The following is a 24,363-nucleotide window of genomic DNA, read 5'->3' as shown; positions in this document are numbered from 1 at the left end:
AATAACAACAATTAGCTAAGATGAAATATAGTGAGTGCGGAATAATATAAAAATTTTATTAACTACTACCACCCGGATCTGGAGTCACAATTCACGGGTATTCTAGAATTCACTACAAGTAATAGTCTGAAAGAAATACAACTGTTTGGATGGAAGAAATAGTAAAACAGAAAAGATAGGCGGGGACTTCAAGGTCTGTGAACGCCGACAGATCTACCTTGAGTCTCCGGATAGTGGGTCCAACAGCTAAAATCTTGATCAATCCGAGCCGGTACCAAAATATACACAGAAAGTGCAGAGTGCAGTATCAATATAACCGACCCCATGTACTGGTAAGTGTCGAGCCTAACCTCGACAAAATAGTGACGAGGCTAAGACAAGGCACCTACAAATCAACCTGTACAATTTAACAGTGTATATACAAGTAACAGCAATGAAAAGCTAGACAGGTAATATCGGGAGGGGGAACATGCTGAGGAAAATACGAGATAAAGAACTACAACAGAATAATGACTGAAACAACCAATGTACTATGAATCAATAGGAACAACGAATACAGTAAAGGAAAACAAATTGCACGGCATCACCCTTCGTGCTTTTACTCTCAACCTCACCTTAAAATCAATAGAAACGGCACGACATCACCCTTCATGCATTAACTCTCATATCATGGCACGACATCACCCTTCGTGCATTAACACTCACAATATGGCACGGCATCACCCTTCGTGCATTAACACTCACAATATGGCACGGCATCACCCTTCGTGCATTAACACTCACAATATGGCACGGCATCACCCTTCGTGCATTAACATTCTCCCTTACCATAATGCAATGAATAAATAACAACATGGAGATAGAATAACAAGTACAAGCTTTACTTCAACATTAGATTCCACAATATCAATCTCGACTTCAAAATAAATACTCAATTATCACCAGAAGATCCGTAAGCATGATAAGAACGATTAATTTAACGACATTAGACTAAACATGTAGCAATTAGGCATAAGAAAGAGACAATATAAGAAAAACGGGAGAAACAGGAAAAACAGGTAAATTGGCGGCGCATAAGTACTCGTCACCTCACATATACGCCGCTCACATGAATTTCACATAGCAAATAATCTGAGGTTCCTATTTCCCTCAAGTCAGGGTTACTCTAATCTGAGGTTCCTATTTCCCTCGGTTCTGAACTCGGTATCTAGTCCTCGTGATTTAGTCTGTTCCGTTATGAGGCCGTCCTTCGATGCAATCTCCCGGTCTCGATCAAATAGTAAAATCGGATGGGTCCGATTTTAACCGTATACAATATGTTTTCCAAACAAAATTTTATTCACTGAACTAGAGTATATCTTTTTCTGCACAAATATAATGAAATAATCATAAAGTCACTGGAGTTCGAACAAGTGAAATTACAGTTGTAATTTCTTAACCCTTAGCACCACGCGAGTGACTAATTAATTTCTAAAGAAATTAGGCTAATGAATATTGGAAAAAGGATTAGGCAACAAAATCACAGGGGAATGCAGCCATTAATTATTATGCAAACTAGCCTCGGTTATTTTTTTCTTGTTACCAAACTAGCTCGGTTATTTGGCGCAAATATTTTTAGACCACCCGCTTTACTATTTCCGGACGCGCCAATAACAGATTTCGCTACCAGCTTTTTATTGTCAACGAATTCCCCCCAATTCCAATCCTTACTATTCTTCCCCTCAAATCGACCTCGATTTTTCTTCTCGACTTTCAAATCAATCTTTCATTTGTCTAATTCGTTCTCTTCTCTATCCATCTATACTTTTTTCGGCTATAGCAGTTTTGAAAATCAAATTTCGATTTTAGGGTTTCAGATCTCCTCTATTTTTTCTATAGATCTGTTCAATTCCGAGTTCTTTTTGTAAAATTAATTGTTATTATATCTTAATTTCGTTTTTTCTCCATTGATTTCTCTGGGTTTTTTAAAGAAAAATAGGGTTGATCTTCTTCCGATATAAATAATCTGCGGATTTGGAATTTCTTGTTCAATTTTAAATTCTTTGAACCAATTTTTGATTGATTTAATTAATTTAATTTTTAATTGAAGAGTTGTATCTGAACTTGGGGATCTAGAGTTAGGGTTTTCATAAAAAATTGCAATTCATACTTTTACCTCTCGATTTTCCCCCCCCAAAAAAAAAAGAAACTTACAATTTTACCCGTATTTATATTGCTGTCCTCAAATTGAAAAATTGGCTAGCTCAGTTTTGACGAAGACCAGCTTCCCGTTCAAGGTACCCGAACCGTCCATCTTTCCCCCTATTTATTTTGCAGTCGTTAAGGTGCAAAAGTAATTTTTGTTACTCCATGTAATTAGACAAACTTATGGCTCTCTTTTCCAGCTTTTCGTTCTTTAGGGCCATACTATGATAAAACTGATTTAAGGGGCGTCACTGTTTTATTCCCCTGCCACGTGTCACTAATTTAAAACTTAGTTAGCTACGTATTATTCTGTTCAGCCTTCTTTGCTCGAAAACAGAATGAGCTGTTGTATATGTTATCGCGCTTATCAGTTATCAGTGTGACAGTGTGTAGTCTTGTCTGTATTTGCTACTTGCTCAAACATTTGTGTCACTGTTTCCTGTAAGCTGTTTCTTGTCTGCTAATTTCTGGTCCTAAAAGAAAAATTGATGTTCTTATTCTGTTCCGGTCAGTATCTTTTAGTGCTTGTAACCTTTCATAGTAGATGGGTGCTCTGACTATGCTCGACTTACTATTACTATTAATCAGTGTCACTTATGAGATTGGATTATTTTTATCATGAATGGCTTAGCCTGACATAGCTCAGTTCTTTATTTTTGACAAAGTTGTGACTGTATATCCAAATGCTCTGACTAACAACATCATGTCGGTTTTTCTGTTTATTGAGAGTTGATGTGGTGTTTACCTTTAGTATCTTCTTTTCAGCTAGACAATACAGCTATATATTTAATTAGAATGCCCTTGTGTGCTGTATAGAACTGGGTTGGAATGCTCATTGTTCAGGTTTTCTGTTGAATTTAGTGGTGTTCTAGTGCAATTCTGTGGTCTCTGAAGTATAGTTATTATCCCTTTATTTTCTTGAAGTTATTTTGTGGATGTCTTTTGTGATTATGAAATCATATGTATTGTTACATATTTTTAAACACATGGAACTTGAAGGAATTTCCCCTCTCTGCTAATCTTTGACCTTCTTCCAGTTTACGTTTAAATATCTCATATTTTTTAGTTCCTTGTGTAGCTAATTATGGTGCAAAAAAGGTCGTATGGTGAAGAGGAGTTGTATGAGGTTTCATCTAAGCAACCAAGACATGAACCTAGCTGTCAGATAGTTTCAGTTTTGGAACTTTCTCGTGAATCAGTGGCTGTGAAGGCTTATGCTTCAGGTAACAAGAGATTATTTTGTTAGTTTGAGATATTCTTTGCACTGCTTTTGCTGCTTTGCGTACCATATTTTAAAATGTTTTCAGTCACTGGTGTAGTACAGTACCCTGTAAGACTTGCCAAGTATTTTTTTAAGGTTGGAGCAGTTTTCTCCAAATCTCTCTTTACAGGCTTGCTCTTTTTAGGAGCAGATTTTGGATGTTAAGTGAATCTTTTAGCTCCATACTCTTTATAGTGTGGGTTCCGATGTATTGATCTGTATCTCTATATCTTTGGTAGGTGGTGATGAGGAAAACTCTTCAAGAACCAATGCTGACAGCAAACCTGATAGTCACAATGTGGCTGAAGCTCTTTTTTCTTCTGAGAAAGAAACTGAGATGGGCATTTATGGCTCTGCTTCTAACTCTTCCTGGCCCACCAGTTGCACCAGTGAGGAAGACATCAGGCCTGAGGCGCGTTTTCACATATTGATGTCTCCTGAATATTACTATTTTGATAATCCGTTCAGGGCCGCTGCTCATCATGGGGAGATGCATTCTTCTCTATTGTGTGATCCTCCTCAAAAGATGGTCCCTATTGGACCTGATTTTCAAGCAGAATTACCCGAATGGGTTGCATTTGGTAATCAGGATAAACTGTACGTGGAGGGCATACATGAAACTCTGTGTCCTTCATCGCAAGCTGATGAAAATAAACTTGCTGGTACGAGTATCATTACAATGCCTGCAATGGAGCTATGTGCAGATCATGGGGAGAATATTGTAGAGAGAGGAGGCGAATGTCCATGTGAAGATATAGGTTCCATAAGATGTGTTCGGCTGCACATCATGGAAACAAGGGAAAAACTAAAGCTAGACCTTGGCGAGGAGACATTTGTTAGGTTGGGTTTTTGTGACATGGGAGAGGTAGTGGCAGAAAAATGGAGTGAAGAGGAAGAGGAATTATTTCATGAGGTTGTATTGTCCAATCCTGCATCACTGGGCAAGAATTTCTGGAACCATCTTGCTATTGAGTTTCCTTCACGGAGCAGGAAGGAACTTGTTAGCTATTATTTTAATGTTTTTATTTTGCGAAAACGTGCTGAGCAGAACAGATTTGATCCACTGAACATAGACAGTGATAATGATGAGTGGCTGGAGATTGTTGGTGATGCTGATCAGGAAGCTAATATGACGGATGAAGATGAGGAGTCTGTGGTTGAATCCCCAGCATATCATAATGATCTCAGTGGCAATGGGATCCATGAGGAGCTCGATAAACATCATGAGGATGTCGGTGATGCTACCTGGGAAGATTATAAGGCTGTAAATGTTTGTAGCACGAAGGTCTTCACTGATGTGCCGGAATCATGTCCTGGTGAGCTGTTTGATAGTAACAGCAGTTATAAACTTAGTTTACAGCCTCAAGACCAAGGCCTATCAAATAAAGTGGTTAAGCAAGAAGTCCAAGATGGCTCCTGTACCACTGTTGCAGCCGGGGTTACTTCAGAATCATCACTAGGGCAGACCAACAATGGTAAACGTTGGGCAAATGATATTACTGGTATGGGCAGTGGCATTGAGCATGATCGTGTGTTGGGGCCATGTGGTGGCAAAGAATGGGATGTTGGGTACTTGAGCTGTTGTGCCAGAAATGAAGTTGATTTGTTACCAACCTGCACTATGATTGAAGAAGTCTTTGGGGATGGAGCCTGGATATACAAGAGTTGAGATGGTTAAGGGTTAAGCTATGTTTTGACATTTACATTCATGCTGTAGACAGAGGCAGGTTTTGTGTGGTTGAATCAATCTGGTGATGCTTCATTTGCAGGTTCCGGTTTTCCTTGTATATTCATAATGCTGGTGGAAGATAATTTTTACTCTCTTCAAGAAATGACATTACAAGGGTGTTACAGGAGCTGATGGATGCTATGCTTTTGGAACTGTACAGTAGCCATTATTTGATTTGCTTAACACCAGTTTCCTGGGAAGCTGTTTTGACTGACAGTAGGTTCTTAGAATTTATTTGTAAAGTTAAACTATGGCCAATTGAGCCATATTTCCAAAAAAGGGGGATGAAGATCCTTTTAAAAATTCTTATATACGTAAATTTAGTTGTTTTGTACAGTCGCGGATTTCCTCTCTTTTTATGTTCCCTTGTCCTCTCCTTTGTCTATTTCTCAGCTCTACAAAGGAAGACCTTTGATATGGGTAATAAGAAATTAGCCAACATTGTACAAAGCTTCACTGGATAATCTTGTTTCGTGAAGGTACTCGTACCAGAAGTTTTAAGGATATAAGCTCTTAGCCTTTTAAAGCTCTGACTGATTAACCAACATGCTGTTTTTGCTTCTGGCCGAGTACTAAGACCATCAAAATGCATTCTTTCATGGAAGGATGGTTTTTAACCTCTACACCTTGTGGCATGCGCCTACCAAGCTTTCGAGTGTATCATTAAACTTAGAGGAGTTGGTTGTGTTGAGAGTGAAGTATAAACTACTTGATTGACTTGACGGCATTAAATACTGATACTCTATTGAAAAGAAGAAAAGAGCATGTCATGTAATAAGACTTAAACTTGTAGAAATAAATCATCTATTAGTATTATTTTTGTCACCTTTGGAATTTGAACTTTCTCTTCAAACCCTTATATTCAAAGTTCACACCCATTTCATTGACCACTTAGGTATACCATATAGTAGATACTTTTATTATGAGATAGTGGATTTACTCTTATCTATACTTTTAAAAAAAATTCAATAATGCGTATAGGAGTAGTATATAATATGAGTAAGCAGACACGTACACCTGTTATGACGATGCGCACACACTCACTGACTCACGGATGCAACTGTGGGCTATGACGCTCAGTGTCAACATGTACATCAGCAGCCCTTAGATGCAGCCGGGGGCAGTGCTAATTGCAGCAGATATCTGTGTATGCTTTTTAGTGGTTATGCATTAGAATACAAGGCCTCTTTGACTCTGCTATCTCAAGCTTTCGTCCAGTGTATTTTGTTTTATAAAAAGGAAAAGTTGCACTTTCCGATACATTCCGATCCGTTGTTATAGTAGTAATGTATATGACATTCTCTTAATACAGTACTAAGTTAATTTAACTTTATATTTCATTACTAAACAAATTCCATCATGCTAGGTAGAAATGAAGGAAAAGCCATCAACATATGTTATACTAGTACAAAGAAACTATTTTTAATTCTGGCACCCAAAGGGGAAGTAGCAAGTAGTCGGGGGTGTTCTTTACTTGGTTATATATAAGAGAAAAAATCTTCAATAATCTATCAAGTCAAAGAAGTAGTGGAAGAGTGCTCTACCCTAACCAATTTTAGTTTTGCATGATCCATCCAAAGGAACAGGTAAGGAAAGGTCCCACGTAATAACTTCAGTTGGGATTTTCAATTTTCTTTTTAATTTCATATATGAGTATTTCCTAAGCATTGCTGGTGAGAACTTGCTATGAACACATGAGCAATTATTATCTGTATAAAGTAACACATGCACCTTTATGATTATTACCCTTTTATAACCACAAAAAGAGAAAAGAAGTAAAAAATAAAATATGTATCTTTATGTATCTACTCTACTTGCGTACTTATTTTCCGTTGTTAAACTAAGAGAGGCAAAAGCAGGCCACAGTTAAAAAGGTGCAAATTTCCTCTTTTAAAGCAGCGCGACCTATTATTAGGAAATTGTTTTTTTCTTTTTTAAAGTAGGTCGTATGTTTATATGCAGCGTATAGTTAAATAATATTCTGCAATTTTCTCATTCCCTTTCCGTCGTTTTTCATTTCTCTACGAACATATATGCTTATGTAAGACAGATATATAGTCTACGCCGTTACTTGATTATTTTATTGAGTATCTGCTATCTCTCACATATATATATATATATATATATATATTGAAATTTGAACCATGGACTTCAATAAGTTTTACTCACCTCATTAACCGCTTAGTCATGCTCTTTATTTCTTTCAATTTATATGGGCCGTTTTTTCCTTTTAATTTATAAAGGTAGTTTTTCTTTTTTGAGTGTTTTTAGAATTTCTACTGAAATAACACGTTATCTAACTTCTGTAAACTAAGAGATACAAGCGTGAAATCTCAAAAGCCTAACCACCAAAGAAAATACTAGTAGCTAGTTGTTAATATGTTTTATATTTGTTAAAGGATTGACGTGCTTCTCATTAATGAACTTTACTTATAATCCAATTCTTTATTAATCATGGACTGGTGTCACCTAGCTATAGCCAGATCTCATATTCACATAATATAGTGGACCAATTAAGCTAAAGATTAGCTTTACTTTACTGGTACTAGTGAATCACTCTTAAGTTATATATATCACATTAACTTTGTTTTTTGCTTGCGAGGAAGTGAAGCTCCTCAACAAGTCTCCTCCATCTGTGACCGACAAGGCTAGGTAGCTCTTGCTTTGACTTGAGGTAAAAGGGATGTATCACGAGATGGACAATTTTTTATTTTTTTAATTATAAATTATGATGTTCGAATCAGCTTGAATGCACGTTATAATTATTCGTCCGATATTTATTATTTTACATCAGCACAAATATCATGTAGCTCTGTTCGCCAAATTTTACATAGGTGGGGAAGGAAAGTACCTAATATTGTTTGTCTCTGCTAGAATTTAACAAAAAATAATTATGTAATTTATTTCTTCATGGAAGAAAAAGAAAGAATTAATTACAATACCCAATTAGGAAATTCCAAAAGAGTTAATTGCCTTACATTTTGGCCTTTAATTTTACTTCGTAATTTTAAATAGGTACTATTGAAAAAAGCCTTTCTACTTTTATAAGGTAGGGGTAAGGTATGCGTATTCACTATCCTCCCCAAAATACTGGTAATATAAATACTGGTTATGTTGCCAAAGAGTCCATAGGAGCAAGGGAAGATATATAGAGAGAGGAGATTATGGGGCACGTGAACCCATAGTCTCTCCTCAAAATTAGATATTTTATATACATATTTTTTAAAATTGGTATAATATTAACTGTTGGCACCCATACTACAAGAAGGTTGAATGGTGAACTTGATTAAATGTTGAATTATTTACCAAGAGGAAGGGGGATCAATTTTCACTTAATACATTTTTTCCTTATTTTCTTTTAGTAGTACACCCATGTATTGAAAATTTTAGATTCGCCTATGTACAGGACTAGTATAAATAATCCACTGAAATTTTGTAGAAAGGAGCTAATTAACTCAAGTCCTACCGTAGATTACGTTTAGAAAATTAAACCTAATGACAACATCTATGAAGCTGTGAATTAACTGCAATTTTGGATTTATACTCTATGACAAAAAGAGAAATTAGTTGCTGAAATATACAGCCTTGACAATCTTGTAACAAAGAGAAGACAGAAGAAGAGAAATATACAAGAGTTGTTAAAGCTTTAGATTTAGGGAATTTTGGATGCTAGTTCCCAGTCTTTGTAGCCAGAGGAAATTATTTTTGTCCAGTATTAATAGTAATTCTAAAAATTCACCCATTTCCCCTTCCTCCTAATGTAGTGGGAGATATAGGCGGAGCAAAATCTAAAGTTTATGAATTTTGAATTTTTTATTAAAATTATAGCTCGTCTTAATTATTAATTTTGTAATATATATATATATATATATATATATATATATATATATATAAAATGAATTTTTTAATTATAAATATAATATTTAAATAAAATTAATATGTTCGACCGAACCCGCACCTAATAAGCTAGTTCTGTCTGCACAAGGTTTCTAGGATAGATGAGCAAGCTTGACTGAGCAAGCATAAAGACAAAGTAGGGCATCTTGATGTTTCTCATGGGTATGGGAGAAAGACAAGGAGTGGCCAAATTAACTTTACTTGGAAGAGTGTCAGTTGTCAATATATATATATATAGCATCCACTTTTGGAAAAACAAAACACCCAAAAGACTTCTTCACTCTCAAGTGAAGTCACTTTGAGCAATAACATATGCTATATCTTTATGTGCTTAATCATTTTACAATTGTCTTCTTTTCCTGATGCTGCATTATGTATATTAGCAGGCTTTTCATTTCTTATACTTAACAAAACCTTAATGTGGTTGTATAGATGACCTAATCTTTGGTCCATTGCTAGCTAGTCAAGTGGTATGTAGTAATAAATTGAGCCACATGGTAGAAGGTCATCAAAGTAGGAGATTCTAATTAATTTCTACAAGATTTTGCATCTGTTTGTCAAAATTATCAAGATGCAATTAGGATATCAAATTAACATGTAGATTCATAGGACATGCACTTGACACCAGTTGGTTTGGTGCAACACCTTAATTAAGGAGAAGTGGTTGAGCAGCTTTCTCACCAGCTATGTATCTAGTAAGTCAGCTAGAGGAAATGGGGAAAACAATGAGAAAATGTTATTCTATTTAGCGCATGTTTCATAGTACTAGTTACCATAGGCGGATACTAACATATATTAACACCGAATTCATCTTAATCCATCACTTTCAATACTTAATATAAATTTATGTATAAAAAGTCATTAAAATTATAAACGAATAGGTTTAAACTCATAATTTTTGTAATATATAGGTTCAATGCTAGAAATATTAAAGATTAAACACATAAAATTTAAATTTTGAATCCGGTTCTGCGATTTAGCACACTCAATTTAAACTATCTTTGATTGGGAGTAAAATAAGTAGTAGCTGCAATACTATTATCTTTCTATAGCTCCACAATGATTTCAATTTTTTTTATTTTATTTTTGTTAAACATCAAGAACTTCACTTCCTTTTATGTAGTTACCATATGACTTAGCAAAAAACTACTATATCTCTTAATTTTTTCAGTGTTTCATACGAATTAGTCAAAATTTGAATTTTAAAACAATTTCACCATGACATGTCAGCCATATTTGTGGTTATTTACCATTTAACGCAAGTTATCAAACAGTGTTTTCTTCTGAGTTTTTAATTAATCAATGCTAACTATCAATCTAGAGAAACTAAAATTTAGTCAAGAACTCGCCTTTTAATATCCAAGATTCTTCAGCCAATCACAAGACAATTTTGCCACACACAATCATCATAGTGCATGTATTGTGTATAGTTCACAAGCCAAAGTTAGGCACAAAATAATGTGCAAGCACATGTTTGATCTTTTAAAAATGTTTGTTTATTACGGTTTTAAGTAGAGAAGGAAATAAAGGGTGGTCTTTCTGTTCCTCGTAATCACACACATATATTTATATATTTATATTTAAACGTATAACTACTACTCTCCGAGCAATGTGCTACTGCTTAGCAAAAATCAAAATGAATAAATAGACAAGTTCACAGCTAAAGTTGCACTAATATTGCCGGCTAAAATAGGCACAAAAGGTAAGGAACTTTCATCACGTACCTCCCAAAATTGTGATTAGTTTGTCCTTAATATTAAGACATATTCACGTTGCGGTTAGTGCTATGAAAGCCGGCTTTAGCTGCTAACAACTAATTAATTAAGGCCGGCAACTTTTCTCACTTCATCTAATTAGCTCTCGTTGCTGTCAACTTTGTGCTACAACTTAAGTTTATGATACTAATCAATACAAGTACTATATGCTAATTGAAGCTAAATTCAAGAATTTCTTTTGGGTTGGCCTATGATTAATAAGTAAATAATTAAATGCCTTCAAGGAAGTAACAACAGTACTGGAAACTGACATGCAGGACCAGAATAAGGATAGAACAAGTCTTAGGAGAAATTTAACTTATATATACTGACGACACCGGAAGATTTTTGAACTATTAATATATTTAACAAGTTATAATAGATAGTTTTTAGGTTATTTGTGATTTGACGGTGTAAGAATTTTATTAGACCATAAATATGTAGTAGAATTACCATGTTATAGTAGATAGTTTTTAGGTTATCGCTATACTGTTTTATGACAATGTAAGAATTATATTTGATCATGAATATGGGGAAGAAGTTAAACTCATAAAATAATAGAAATAGAAAAGAAATAAGTTTAACATAAGATTAAAAGAATAACAGCCAAAGACAAAGAGTGGAACCTTTAATTTTCTTATTTTTTAATTTTGGTCTCACTTTGAGTTGTGGGCTTCTTTAATAGCAAAGACAAAGGAAAGAATAGTTATTGAGAGCAGTTCTAAGTTATTTTGAGCATTAGCTAGCTAAGCTCGGTTGTCAGCTCAACACAATAGAGATGCTAAATAGGAGGATCAATCTCAGCCGTTGGATTTGGGTTGGCGTAGTATTGTCAGTTGAGTACACGTGCTACTACTATCTTTCCCTTTACCACTTCTTTTTATCTTTGCTTCCATGCATGGATTTCTCCTCCAATTCGCCAAACATAGTGTTGTTCTAAGAGAGAGAAAAACTTAAGAAAGAGAAAGTACTAAAACTGCTCTCTTTCTTTTAAGTTTTCTTTTCTCTTTTTTAGCTTGTTCATCACCAACATAATTTGGATATTTTCTTCATATTATCTACTGTGAGAGCTACTAGCATAATTTGGATAATTTCTACATCCAGAGTTGCATTGTGAGATTGAAAAGAACAAGACTAGGTAAAAGTTGGACTTTTTTTTCTTGATCATCTGATCTGATTCTTGATTCTTGAATTTTGATTTGATTCAATTCAATGGGAGAAGATCAAGAAATACTGAAACATGTATGCAAATTCTGCAACAAAAGTTTCAATAGTGGTAGATCATTAGGTGGTCATATGAGGTCTCATATGATTAATTCAACTGATGGAAACACTACAAGAAAAATGCTTCCAATTTTGGATATGGGCACTGAAGCAGGTACTCAAAGTGCTAATTATGTGCTGAGGGAGAATCCCAAGAAGACTTCAAAATTTGCTGAGTCAAGTGAAGAAGATACTTTGCTTCCAAATCAGAAGAACAAAGTATGCAAAGAATGTGGCAAAAGCTTCCAATCTTGGAAAGCTTTATTTGGCCATATGAAGTGTCACTCAGAGAGAATCTCATCAATAAATAACAGTGTGGAACAAGATTCTTGGAATAGTGCTAATGCTAATCAGAAACAAGTTATGGATAGTCAATCTGATACTGAAACAGCAGCACCAAATAAGAAGAAGAGATCAACAAGAAGGTTGAAAAGGTACATGGCTACTACAACTTCCTCTTCTTTAACTGTTGCTTATAATGCTTCTCCTTGTATCTCTGAGATTGAACATGATCAGCTACAAGAGGAAGTTGCTATGAGTTTGATCTTACTTTCAAAAGATGTGGGAAGTTGGGTTGGTCAAAATCATGTCACTGAGTGTTCTGATAACAATTATCAACCACATCAAAATGATAAAGTTGGGAACAAGAGCACAAAATGTAAAGATGGTGAATTGGTCAAGCTGAGGAAAGTCAAAAATGGGAAAACAGAACAAGGTGAGAGCTCCAAGTCAAATGGTCAAAAAAGGGACAAATCACAAGTTCCAACTGATGATGAGAAAAAGAAGAAGATTAAAGTGGACAATGAAAACAGAGTTGTTGAAGAGTTTGAAGTTGAATTTGCTAACAAGTTAGTCAAAAGGAGTGATTTAACTGAGGGTTTCAATTCCAAGAAGATAAAATTTGAGTGTACTACTTGCAATAAGAGTTTCCATTCCTACCAAGCACTAGGAGGTCACAGGGCAAGCCACAAAAATATCAAAGGTGAAAATAGCAGTATTGATATTGAGCACTTGCAAAATAAAGGTGTAGATCATATCAAACTCATCAAAAACTGCAGCAGTGAAAGTGCAATAAATGAAAAGATTGAGACCAATTCTGGATCCAAGAAGCTAAAGAATCATGAGTGTCCAATTTGTTTCAAGATTTTCTCATCAGGTCAAGCTTTAGGTGGTCACAAGAGATCCCATTTGATTGCTGAGGCCAAAAGAAACAATAACCAAGCTGTTGAAATAGTACAGAAACCAATACCAGAAATCAGAAATTTCTTGGATCTAAACTTGCCTGCTCCTGTTGAAGAAGAGAATATGTTGGATTCTAGCAGTGAGAATATTGGTTTCCAGCAATGGTGGATGGAAAACAGTCACAAACATGAGCAGCTACTGGGCCTTATTTCCAATTAATCATTGGGAATTTCATTTAAGGTTCACAAGTGTACAGATTCATTGATTCTTTACATGTTTGAAGTGTTTAAATTCTCAGTAGTAACTTAGTGGTGGCAATATTCAACCCAAATTTGTTTGATCCCTATTCAACCTGCCCAACAACAATATAGTGATATAGCCCGTGTAGTCCCATAAGTGGATCTAGAGAGGGTAGAGTCTACGCAGACCTAGCCCCTACCTTTTGTTGATAAAAAAATCGTTTCCGATAGACCCTCGGCTCCCTGTTCAACATGTCCATTTAACAAATTCAAATTCCATTTTGCTCATTGAACCAGTTAGCAACCCCCCTCCCTTTCTTTTTGTTGGGATCAATTTTATTGTCTTTTACCAATTTTAATTAGGAAATGAAAATTCATATGTACAAGATGTAAGCTTCTTTTTCTATTTAGGATTCTTTTTTTGTTGTGTACATTTTAACTTGATCTTGAGCTAGACTAAATTGTAATGAAGGGTAATTTCTTTTAATGATGTGATAATCTTTTCTTGGAATTGAAGGGAAATTGAGTGAGGTGTTGAAGATGGGACTATGCTATGAAGTCATGAGGGAGAAAAAAAATGCTCCATTATATATTGTAAACAAAGATAAGTGAGCTCAAAGGTGGTTGTTTAGTGACCTACCAAATAACATGACAACCCATCCCATTTCCCTTTCTTATATAGTCTCACAATATGCTAGTGCTTTTCAATTAATATCTTTAATGCTATACACAAAACTCTAGCTTGAACGGTTATCACGCAACTGAAAAAGGAAGACTTAGTAGATTGGACCACCTCTACACTTGAAAGAAATAAATAAATATCAGTAGTAAACTTATCAAGTTTGATTGATTAAATTGCAAAGTTAAGAGTCCTTACACTCCACAATATTCTATATTGTTCATTTACCTAGTCCACTTTAACTACAACACCTATTTCGACGTGCAGTTTGTTTAATACCGGCACTTGACATGTTGGAGATATATAAGACTTAGGATTGATTACATAATTTTCTTGCTAATCGAAAAGTTGCTTCTATTCTATTCTGCTACTATTAATCAGCTTATATGACATTCCCTATATTAGAACATGATAGTTGTGCACTGTTTAACAAAAAAATTCAAGACTTTTGTCTTTCGAATGTTATTACTAACTTATTACAATCTCTTTAGAAATCCGCTTGCCAAAAGATATAATGTTTGAGACAGTCGTAGTTGAAGTATAAGTGATTATTCAAAGGTGGATTTAATCAAATAAATTTGGATGAAAGTGTAAAAAAATGTTGCCAGTTACGTTGCTTGTATTGATTTTCCTATTCTTGGGAATCAGCCCTTGGCACTTTATACCATGTTTGGGTTGAGTTAAAAGAGGAGGGAACTGAAAGAGTAAAAGGAAAAGTTCAGTGTAACGATTTACATTTCCTTTGTGCGGTAAAGAGAAATAGAAATAAAATTGGAGAGTAAAGAAAACGTTGAGTGTAATGAGCTATTTCCTTTAAGCTTTTATCTTCCCAAAATCGTGCGTAAATAGGAAAGTATATCACTTTTAATACCTTTCTGATTACTAAAAATTGGATGTAAGCCATCAAAGTTTACTTAAAGTAAGTAAATTAGTTAGTTTCTGTATTAGCGAATGGAAGTAAACCATCAAAATTTTACTTAGAAAAGTAAACGTTATACGAGTAATATGGAACTTTATACGGAATTAAACTTTTTTATACTTCAGATCAAACAACCCCTTACAGTTTAAAACGTGTAACACGAGTTATTTATGCAATTTTTAACCAATTTCACTTTCTGATGTGGATCTATTACTTTTGGGATTGTTACACAATTTCACTAATTTGGGCTTAGGCCTCTATACATCATAAGCCGATCATAACAAGGCTGACATTCATTAACAAAAATATATATTTTTAGCTGCTCCCAAAAATAATGAAGTAGCTGATAAAATACATATTTTTTATATATATACTTATATTATATATTTTAACTAGCAATACAATTTATTTCGGTCGACCAATTTTGCCCATTCATTAACTGGACTCTTAACTTGGGCCAGAAAAGAGAAGCAAAAGTTTGGCCCATTCTCTGAAAATGCAATAAACGCAAAACGCGGGCAAAGCAGCCATTGACTAAAATCCATGGCTTAATGTAAAACCTTGTGCTCCTCGTTGATCTCCTCTTTTCCCTTTCTGCTTCTGCAGCTATTATGGCGTCTACAATAACTCGCAGATTTACAACCGAACTTCTTAAAAATCCTTCTTCTTTTTCTTCTCCACTTTCATTCCTCAGGCATCCCAAAACAAACACAAAATTTTCAACCTTCTCCAATTCCTATATCAGATCAACTCCTTTTGTCCAGAGTCAAAGTCAGCTACCATTTCTTGGCACAATTCAAAACTCTATTAAACCCAATATATCACTTTCCCAAAATCAAATTAATTATAAAACCCCCAAATTTCAAGTTCAAGGATTTCTACCGAGATACTTTTCATCTAGTGATGGTGGAAACCCTAAAATCGCTAGTGAGTATCCAAGTCAAACCCCTGAATTTAAGCACCAGGAGATCACAGGACCAACTGTTGAGCGTGACGTTACACCACTTGGAAATGAGACCCGTGAAGTGCTTGATAAAATGCTTAAAACAATGTACAGTTTGAGCGAAGGATTTGCTGTACTTGGGCTTGTACAGCTTGGTTTAGGAGCTTGGATCACTTACAGGACTCAGTCCTCCCCAATTCCCGAGATCTCAATACAGAGTTTCTTGGCTTTTGGGTTACCATTTTCTCTTGCATTCATGTTGAGGCGAGCGCTGAAGCCCATTTACTTTTTTAGGAAAATGGAAGAACAAGGTAGGCTGCAGATTTTGACTCTTACTCTCCAGGCTGCTAAGCAATTGAACTTGTTTTTTGTTCGCGTTCAGGGTGTTACTTACTCTTGTATTGCTGTTACTTCCCTTGGATTGATCCTTGTTGTATTCTCTAGATTCAGCAATTAATTTTCCGTTGGTATTAAATCATGATCAATAGGGAAGCTGAATAAGAGTTGGCAGTTTTGAATGTTCTGCTCTTTCGATTTGGAAATGAAGCTTTTGTTTCTTGAGAAGTTTTTGGTTGCCCCATGATTTAAGTAGTTGCACGAAATGTTTGATGTTGAATTTGTAAGCTGAATGCTGATAAAGATTTAATGGGAAAGCTTTAGCAATGACTTCTGCAATTCAATGTTGATTACAAAAGAAATCTATCATATCTTACTTTGGTATAAGCATCTGGTATTCGGAACCAACTGGTCCAGCTAATCTGGAATCTGGAATCTGGATTAGTGCCTCGTAGGGATCATTTAATGAGAAGCGCTCCTATCAGGGGTTTCTGCATTCCCAGGACTCGATCTTGAAACTTCTGCTTAAGAGTGGAGGGATCCCATCCGTCTGATCGATCTTACCTTTGTTTTTGCTATTTCACACTTCCATTGATGGAGATATTTGGTCCACCCCTTACAAAACCGGCTGTTCTGTTCGTTTTTTTTTTTTTTTTTTTTTTGGTAATTAGTCAAATTTTAATTACCAAGGGAAAAAATATGTACAAACAAATCAAAACCCCTAAAGCTGAACAGCCCTAACCTTAGCACACCTATCTCCTTAACCTCCCCCATCCCTTTTTACAACATGTTTCCAAGCAAACTTAGGGGTAATAGTTCATATTTCTCAAAATTCCAACTATCCTACCATTCCATTGTCCTCTGCCATGTTATGCACAAGATGGAGAAATGGCAGATCAAGTAAAGAACTATGAATCACTTGTAAAGCAACTTAAGCTATATTTGTTATTAACATCTATATCACATCATTTACATCTTGCATGCATTGAAGTAGAACAATTATCTTTACAAAAGTATATAGCTAAGTTGGAAGCTCGGGTTTGATCTTTACATTTGTGACTTATTGTGTTCCTTGAGGAATATAGTAGTAATATCTTTGAAGTTCCGAATGGAGATTGTGTTATCAAGATTGAAAAGAACATATAGTAAATTGTGTTATCTTAAGGACAACATATATAGTAAATCCAACACCAGATTCAGTATGTCTCAGTCTGTGTAGCATAGATATTGGTAAAAAATGTGTCCATTTCAACATGCCTTCTGGTAAAGTGTGTTTGTTGTTTGATTCCGCAAGTCTACTTTTGTTTCGTTTAGAGGAGTTTGATAAATGAGATTTAATTTCCATTTAGAAAAGTCAATTTGAATGTGGTGTATGATGCTGCAAACGCTGATTGTTATATTATCAACTGTTCTACCAGTTCATATAAAATATTCAACATTGAAGTAGGGAACATTATGAGATATTATCGAATATTCTTATACCTAAATTCAATGAATCTAGACATGTTGTAAATCTTGACACGGATTGAATATGATTCCAGAAATCAAGATTGGAAAGAGTAGTTGAGTGATCCAGCTCACATGTGATCTCAAGTTTTACATATTGTTTAATCTTGTTGGAACGCGTAATTATGAGCAATGTAAGTTGCTTGAATCTTCATTTCTTGCACACCTTTTTTAGCGTGTATAATGCACTATAGGTGATTCGTGTCTTGTCTTAGTGAGAAGTGTTAGGAGTAGATTGTATATTGTAATTTACAAATGGAACTTAGCAGCTAAGAATTAGGGGTTTATGATTTCTTGCTGGTTTCCTGGAAGGTGCTTGGAAGCTGGAAAAGTCATTTTTCCTGAAGGGTTTCTTCTGAATCGACAATTTAATGAGTGGAGTTTCTGTACTTCCTTACAGTGCTTCCTCATTTCTTCTCCCGTTCTCCGATCCTAATCAAATGTAATGTATTAGTGAACGTTCAAATGTAACTGAGCTTGCAAATTTGGTGTGCAGCAGAAACCATGACAAATAAATTCTCAAGACTCTTTTTTGAGATAAATCGCAAACTAATTCAATGTGTCTGCCTTGACAATGAAGTGGGATGACATTCTCTGAAAAGATGAGTTTGCTTATTTTGCACTTTTGAACGAATAAATGAAATAGTAATTGGCATTGATTATTAAATGCCCACACCCTAATGTGAATGTATATGCATAATTAGAATGTAAAAAAAAAAAAAAAAAAAAATTGTGAACAAGATTCAACAATTTGTATATATACAAAAGAATTTGTGTTTACATTTTACCTTGTTTACACCGTATAAAGAAGATTCAATTGAACCTCCCCACCACATAGCTCGGCTTGTCATCATTAATACGAGCGACACATGACACTAGTAACAGGGGTCCGACACAAGGGACACGTCTCTTTGTCTTCTAACCAACGACTAACACAAGCAAAATGAAATCCATGGCAACAAGGAGAAAGTATCAAACACATATCCCCTTTTTTAAAATCTGCAATACAAATAGAACAATCACTGTTTTTTGCTTTAATTTCTTCTTCGCAAACATCTATCACTACTTCAGCAGCTGAATTTTCCGCCGGACATGGGTTTGCCCGAGCTCCTGCTGCTATTTCCACAACATTATTCGAATCAAAGCACCTAAACTTTTTCTTCAATATGATAAATAATGGGACAAGCAAAAAGGCAAAGGTAATCAAGAAGATATAAGTCCCGTTGATTTTTGGCATCGGTTTGGTGGTGACAAATTCGCAGAATTTCGCACGTTGGGCCAAGGAGTTAGAAGATATAGAAGAAGAAGAAAGCAAAGCAAGCTCGTTACGTGTAAGTATTATTAATGATTTAATACGTCATTTTGGCGAACTTAAACTAGTAATTTTTCTTTTTCTTTTTTTCTTAACAGTAACAGGGAAAGAAGTGGAAATTAAAAACTTTTTATTTTGACGTGGACTGGGTCAGGGCTTTACTATTTATGCATTATATGGAGAGGAAACGGTCCAATTTAGCCGAATTCAAAAGTCACCCTCTACGGCCTACGCGCTTCTTTTTCTTTTTCTTTTTATTTTCTCTAGAAGAAAGGTTTATTTATACTTTATTTTATTCCGGTCAGATTATTGAGAGGGGCAGTAGTTGTTATTACTACTATTGTACCTCTTGCTACAAAACTTGAACGTTAATATTAAAATTTTAATGCCCAATACTACATTAGAATACAACTAATTTCTTCCAAAAGTAAGCTATGCTGCTAGCGTCCGCAACATTTTCAATTGCATCAGAAGAAAAAATAAAATTCAATTGCATGCTCCATCCCATTTTATGTGATGCATTGACACAAAGTTTAAGAAAAATAAATTTTTAAAAGATTTGTGACTAAAACAATTACTCTATATTTGTTTTTTTATAAATTATTTTATTAAAATAAAATAAAGAGTCTAAGATTAAATTTATTATAAATATAAAAATATTTCCTCCATCCAAATTTATTTATTCACTATTGACTTGGCACATCTTTAAAGAATTAGTAAATTGTGGTTATTTTATTATAACCCCTAATTATTATTAAAAAAACTAACTTTGACTATTAAAAATCTAAAATATTGGAAAATAATAAGGATAAATTAGGTATAAATTAGTAATTATTTATTAGTTTTCTAAAAAATAAATATTTATTTTTAATATAATAGACAAATAAAATTAGAGTGCATTCATAAATTGGTAAATTAGAGGGAGGAAGTACTATATTATATAGGCCTGTTCCCCACTTTCAAATTTTATAGTCTCCTCTCTCGCTCTCTCGCTCTCTCTCTAGATTTTCTCCTTATTGTGGATTGGTTCTCCGTGATAGGGGCGTTAATCTCGGTGCTCCTAAATCCTAATCCACAGTGTTCCTTGGATTTGCAGGTAATTTTCATTTTTTCTTGAATGTATTAGTTTATGCATTTTTGTTTTTATCCTTTGGATCTGTTCAAATCACTAAGCTTATTGTACTGATTTGTGTTCTGTTAGTTTTTCTTTTTCGCTGTGATTTTTATCACTTGCGGCTATCTTTTTCTACTCTTTAGTGGAACAATCTGCACTTTTTGCTGTCGTTTTAATCTTGTTTAATTTCTGGGTTTTAAAGAATTCAGCATAAAGCAATAAGCCAGATGAATTGGGAAACTATCTTGATTGTTCATTTGATTGGAAAAAAAAAGATTAGTAAAAATTTATTTCTATAAGGAAAGCTTTTCATTTTTAACTTTTAACGTTTATGAGTTATGATGAAGATGCATAGAGAATCGGGCCTGCATATTCCTTGAATTTTTGATATATTATTGAAGGGCTGTTAAATGTGTTCTTGGATGCCCTTTTTCTTTTATGTAAGCCCCTTGAGAACCAAAAGAAAAAAAAAGGAAAAATTTTTCCTCTTCCTGCACAAAGTTTAGCCTTGAGTCCTAGTTCATCCTTTCAGCAGTTTTTGATGATCTATTAGTGTATTGTCAATCTTATCGACTATCGTGGTAGAATACATGAACTTTCACTTTAAATGTAGGTCAGCAGGATGTTCAAGTGAATGTTCTCGTTATAGCTGATTCTTGCTAATTAATTTGGCTGTTAAAACATACTGTTAATAGCTTTCGCTTGCTTCTTTCTCCAGGTACATTCCTTAATTAGTCGAACACTTCCTAGTTCCTACTGAAGCAAGTTCACCTCTTACCCATTGAAAATGTTCGGGGTTAAGAAATCGCCCTTGCATCTGAATGCTAAAAATCACTCTGCGAATCCTGGATTCCATGGTTATTCGAGTTCAAATCCTTTTGACTCTGACAATGAATCTGACAGCAAGCAAACTATAACACCTGCACGGAGAACTTCGTCCGAGCCTTCTCTAATAACTCCACATTTGAGTACAAACCCTTTTGATGACGATGATATTAAAGGGACTCATTCATCTGCTTACTCTGCAACTTCAACAGCAAGAAACAGATACAAGAATGACTTCCGGGACTCTGGAGGATTTGAGAACCAAACTGTACAGGAGTTGGAAAACTATGCTGTACACAAGGCTGAAGAGACAACAAAGACTGTTAACAGCTGCCTGAGGATTGCAGAAGACATGAGACAGGACGCAACAAAAACTTTGATCACCTTACATCAGCATGGTGAACAAATTACAAGAACCCACACAACTGCAGCTGACATTGACCATGACCTTAGCAGAGTATGGTTTTCTAAGTCTATTGCATTTTGTAGTTTGCAAAAGAACTTGTTTTGGATTAAGTTACCCATTGTATCATCATGGAATGCCAATTCTCATCTATTTTTCTTGTTTCTGCAACTTTTCATTCTTTAGTATTTCGTTGAATAACTCAAATATGTTTGAAATTTATACTGACTGGTAGGTTACTTCCTTGTTCATTTTGGGATGAAACTTTATAGTCTTTAGGAGGGCATATAGATTTTGTTTAGACTTTTATAAAGCATAAGTCAATAGTTTGCTTCAACCTGTTCCACCTCTGTCCTTAACCTACCGTTGCCCCATAACTACCGAATACTTTCTTACTATTCCTTAAATGGAATATTTTGTATCTGTTATTTCCTTTTGCTGCTGTAGTTATCAATTTGAAACTAAAGCTTGAAATTTGATTGCAGGGTGAAAAACTCTTGGGCAGTCTAGGAGGCTTGTTTTCTAAGACTTGGAAGCCTAAGAAGACTCGCCCAATTACAGGGCCAGTAATTACTAGAGGTTACTCATCTGATTTTGTTCTTGTTCATTTAATATGCTTTGGTGTTCATAAGTAGGGAAAGAATTAACTAACTGGACATTCAGATATAGAAAACATTAATAAACTGTGGGGAGGTTGTGGCTATTGAGAAAGATTGCTGATTATCTGTTACTGTGGCAGATGATCCAGTTCAAAGAAAGGGTAACCACCTGGAGCAGAGAGAGAAGTTGGGGTTGAGCTCGGCACCTAAAGGACGCTCAAGTTCACGAACACCACCACCAGAACCTACAAATGCACTACAGCAAATTGAGGTACATGTGTGTTACTTGGCACAAAATAGAGATGGATATTAAGAACTCCTTTATATCAATGTTTCAGAGAATTGATATTGGCTCTAGCCTGTTGCGTGATAGGAAGATAAACTTGCTCTCAAGTTAGTTTTATCACGGTGTGAAGAGTTGCGATCAATATGTCAACTACTCGTGGCGAAGGCTTTCCTGTTTCTTTCCTTAACTGTGCTCCATTAACAAGTTGAAGTTTCACAATATTTGTCTCCATCTGAACTTTCTAAACTTGAAGTTGTAGTGCTCCATTTAAACTTTCTATCCATTTGTTTTAGAGGGGAGCCTTGGAGCAACGGTATATTTGTCTCCATTTGACCTATAGGTTACGGGTTTGAACCATGGAATGAGCCACTAACGCTTGTGTTAGGTAGGCTGCCTACATCACACCCCTTGGGTGTGGCCTTCCACTTGACCCTATGTGAACGCGTTCTGCTTTGCACCAGGGCTGCCCCTTTTTTCTATCCATTTGTTTGCATTCTCTATCTTAGAACGGTGAAGACCCTTCTTCTGATGCATCCGCTATCTTAGAATGGTGAAAACTGCATGGCTTGTTTTCTAAGACTGGGAAGCCTAAGAAGAGTCGCACCGGGCAGCCTAGGAGGCTTGTTTTAGAAGCACCTATGTGTTTTCTCGCATTGAGAAATCACTCGAAACAGGTTGAAAATTCGAAACAGCGCTAATCATTTTGAAAATTTGACAGGTTGAAAAGGCAAAGCAAGATGACGCATTATCAGATCTCAGTAACCTGTTGGGAGAGCTCAAAGATATGGCTCTTGACATGGGATCTGAAATTGGGAGGTTAGTGTTTAAGATTGTGAAATTTTCTTTAAGGACTATGAGCTTCCTTGCTCTTTCCTTCATCCCTTTTTTTCTTCTTATGTACTTTCATGATCATTGTAGTACTGTGTATTTCTCTAATCACTTCTGAACATTTCTGCATATGCTGTTGGATATTGCAGGCAGAACAAAGCCCTGGATCATCTTCAAGATGACGTGGATGAGCTCAATTTCCGAGTTAAAGGTGCCAACCAGCGTGGCCGCCGCTTACTTGGAAAGTAACCAGCATTTATCTTTTGGACCTACTGGATTAGCACGAGATATTAACATGCTCTTTTTTTTAATTACTTTGTTATTTCAACTCCTCTAGAGTCATTCACAAACTAATCTTCCTTCCTCTTTTTCTTTTTCATTAATCCAATTCCTTTATCTGTTACTTCTGTAATTTTTGTACACGGTTGACATCAGATCGAGTTAATCAATCAATTTCCTGGTAATCTGGATGCAGATCAACAAATTGCACTAACCATTTTGGGGAAATAGTCTTGAGCACATTTAACAATTGTTTAGACAGTGTTAGCATCCAACTTGAGAGTTGCTAGCGATAGAACTGCTGAGATTTACTTCATTTTCCGACAAAAACTTGCTTTAATTACTGTAATATTTTTCCATCTTTAACCACTTTCCGGTGCTAGAGAACAGAACTTGTTGAGAATCGTTCTAGTCATTGAGGCCCTTTCTGGTGCTTTTAAATATCACTGATTGCTTTCCAGCTTCCTTCATTGCCAGGAGAAACAATTTACTGATTGTCTGCCACTTTAGTGCGGGTGAATTGATTTTTTGGCTCTTTACAAATTTGTTTTTAGTTTTATGACCCTACTTTTTTTACACATGAAATCTGTCTTTTACACTTAAGAGATCTTAAAAGGTCATTTTCTTAAATTCAAAATAGTAAAGGGGCGTGATGTACAAATAGCTCCTTTACTGCACACTCTCCTCTTCCGATCTTAAAGCTTCACTTTAGCATTACAAACTTTTAGATCTTTCACACCAATTCACTGCATCTCGAAAGATACATGACTTTCTTCGCACACCAATTCATTTGCTCAAACCGAATTTCACCTTGAAGAAAAAGGC

General features: G+C 35.2%; 4 protein-coding genes across 4 annotated transcripts; all 4 read left to right on the top strand.

The window, feature by feature from the left end:
- The first annotated feature begins 1,600 nt into the window (after positions 1-1,600).
- Positions 1,601-5,510, top strand: LOC107792646 (uncharacterized). Its single transcript, XM_016614879.2, has 3 exons — positions 1,601-2,276; positions 3,263-3,407; positions 3,685-5,510. The coding sequence occupies exons 2-3, from the start codon at positions 3,269-3,271 to the stop codon at positions 5,112-5,114; spliced, it is 1,569 nt and encodes a 522-aa protein (XP_016470365.2). The 5' UTR covers positions 1,601-2,276; positions 3,263-3,268; the 3' UTR covers positions 5,115-5,510.
- A 6,263-nt stretch (positions 5,511-11,773) lies between these two features.
- Positions 11,774-13,626, top strand: LOC107764520 (uncharacterized). The gene has a single exon (XM_016583106.2). The coding sequence runs from the start codon at positions 12,038-12,040 to the stop codon at positions 13,487-13,489; it is 1,452 nt and encodes a 483-aa protein (XP_016438592.1). The 5' UTR covers positions 11,774-12,037; the 3' UTR covers positions 13,490-13,626.
- Positions 13,627-15,718: 2,092 nt separating this feature from the next.
- LOC107764519 (uncharacterized) lies at positions 15,719-16,507 on the top strand. Its single transcript, XM_016583105.2, has one exon. It carries the CDS (start codon positions 15,719-15,721, stop codon positions 16,505-16,507), a length of 789 nt encoding a protein of 262 aa, XP_016438591.1.
- A 2,262-nt stretch (positions 16,508-18,769) lies between these two features.
- On the top strand, positions 18,770-23,723 carry LOC107764518 (SNAP25 homologous protein SNAP33). The gene is made up of 7 exons (XM_016583104.2): positions 18,770-19,223; positions 19,303-20,300; positions 21,037-21,600; positions 22,032-22,125; positions 22,286-22,416; positions 23,150-23,247; positions 23,409-23,723. The coding sequence occupies exons 3-7, from the start codon at positions 21,106-21,108 to the stop codon at positions 23,506-23,508; spliced, it is 918 nt and encodes a 305-aa protein (XP_016438590.1). The 5' UTR covers positions 18,770-19,223; positions 19,303-20,300; positions 21,037-21,105; the 3' UTR covers positions 23,509-23,723.
- The last annotated feature ends 640 nt before the right edge of the window (positions 23,724-24,363 follow it).

This window comes from Nicotiana tabacum, chromosome 4 (assembly GCF_000715075.1).
Source record: "Nicotiana tabacum cultivar K326 chromosome 4, ASM71507v2, whole genome shotgun sequence".
Taxonomy (NCBI): Eukaryota; Viridiplantae; Streptophyta; class Magnoliopsida; order Solanales; family Solanaceae; genus Nicotiana; species Nicotiana tabacum.
The sequence above is the reverse complement of the archived record's forward strand: the minus strand, read 5'-3'. Positions and strand labels throughout refer to the sequence as shown.

Excerpts from the sequence above, each read along its gene's own strand:
- LOC107792646 (XM_016614879.2), top strand. The coding sequence starts at position 3,269 with ATGGTGCAAAAAAGGTCGTATGGTGAAGAGGAGTTGTATGAGGTTTCA. Across the intron at positions 3,408-3,684 it reads TGTGAAGGCTTATGCTTCAG|GTGGTGATGAGGAAAACTCT; the intron begins GTAACAAGAGAT and ends TATCTTTGGTAG.
- LOC107764520 (XM_016583106.2), top strand. The coding sequence starts at position 12,038 with ATGGGAGAAGATCAAGAAATACTGAAACATGTATGCAAATTCTGCAAC.
- LOC107764519 (XM_016583105.2), top strand. The coding sequence starts at position 15,719 with ATGGCGTCTACAATAACTCGCAGATTTACAACCGAACTTCTTAAAAAT.
- LOC107764518 (XM_016583104.2), top strand. The coding sequence starts at position 21,106 with ATGTTCGGGGTTAAGAAATCGCCCTTGCATCTGAATGCTAAAAATCAC. Across the intron at positions 21,601-22,031 it reads TTGACCATGACCTTAGCAGA|GGTGAAAAACTCTTGGGCAG; the intron begins GTATGGTTTTCT and ends ATTTGATTGCAG. Across the intron at positions 22,126-22,285 it reads AGGGCCAGTAATTACTAGAG|ATGATCCAGTTCAAAGAAAG; the intron begins GTTACTCATCTG and ends TTACTGTGGCAG.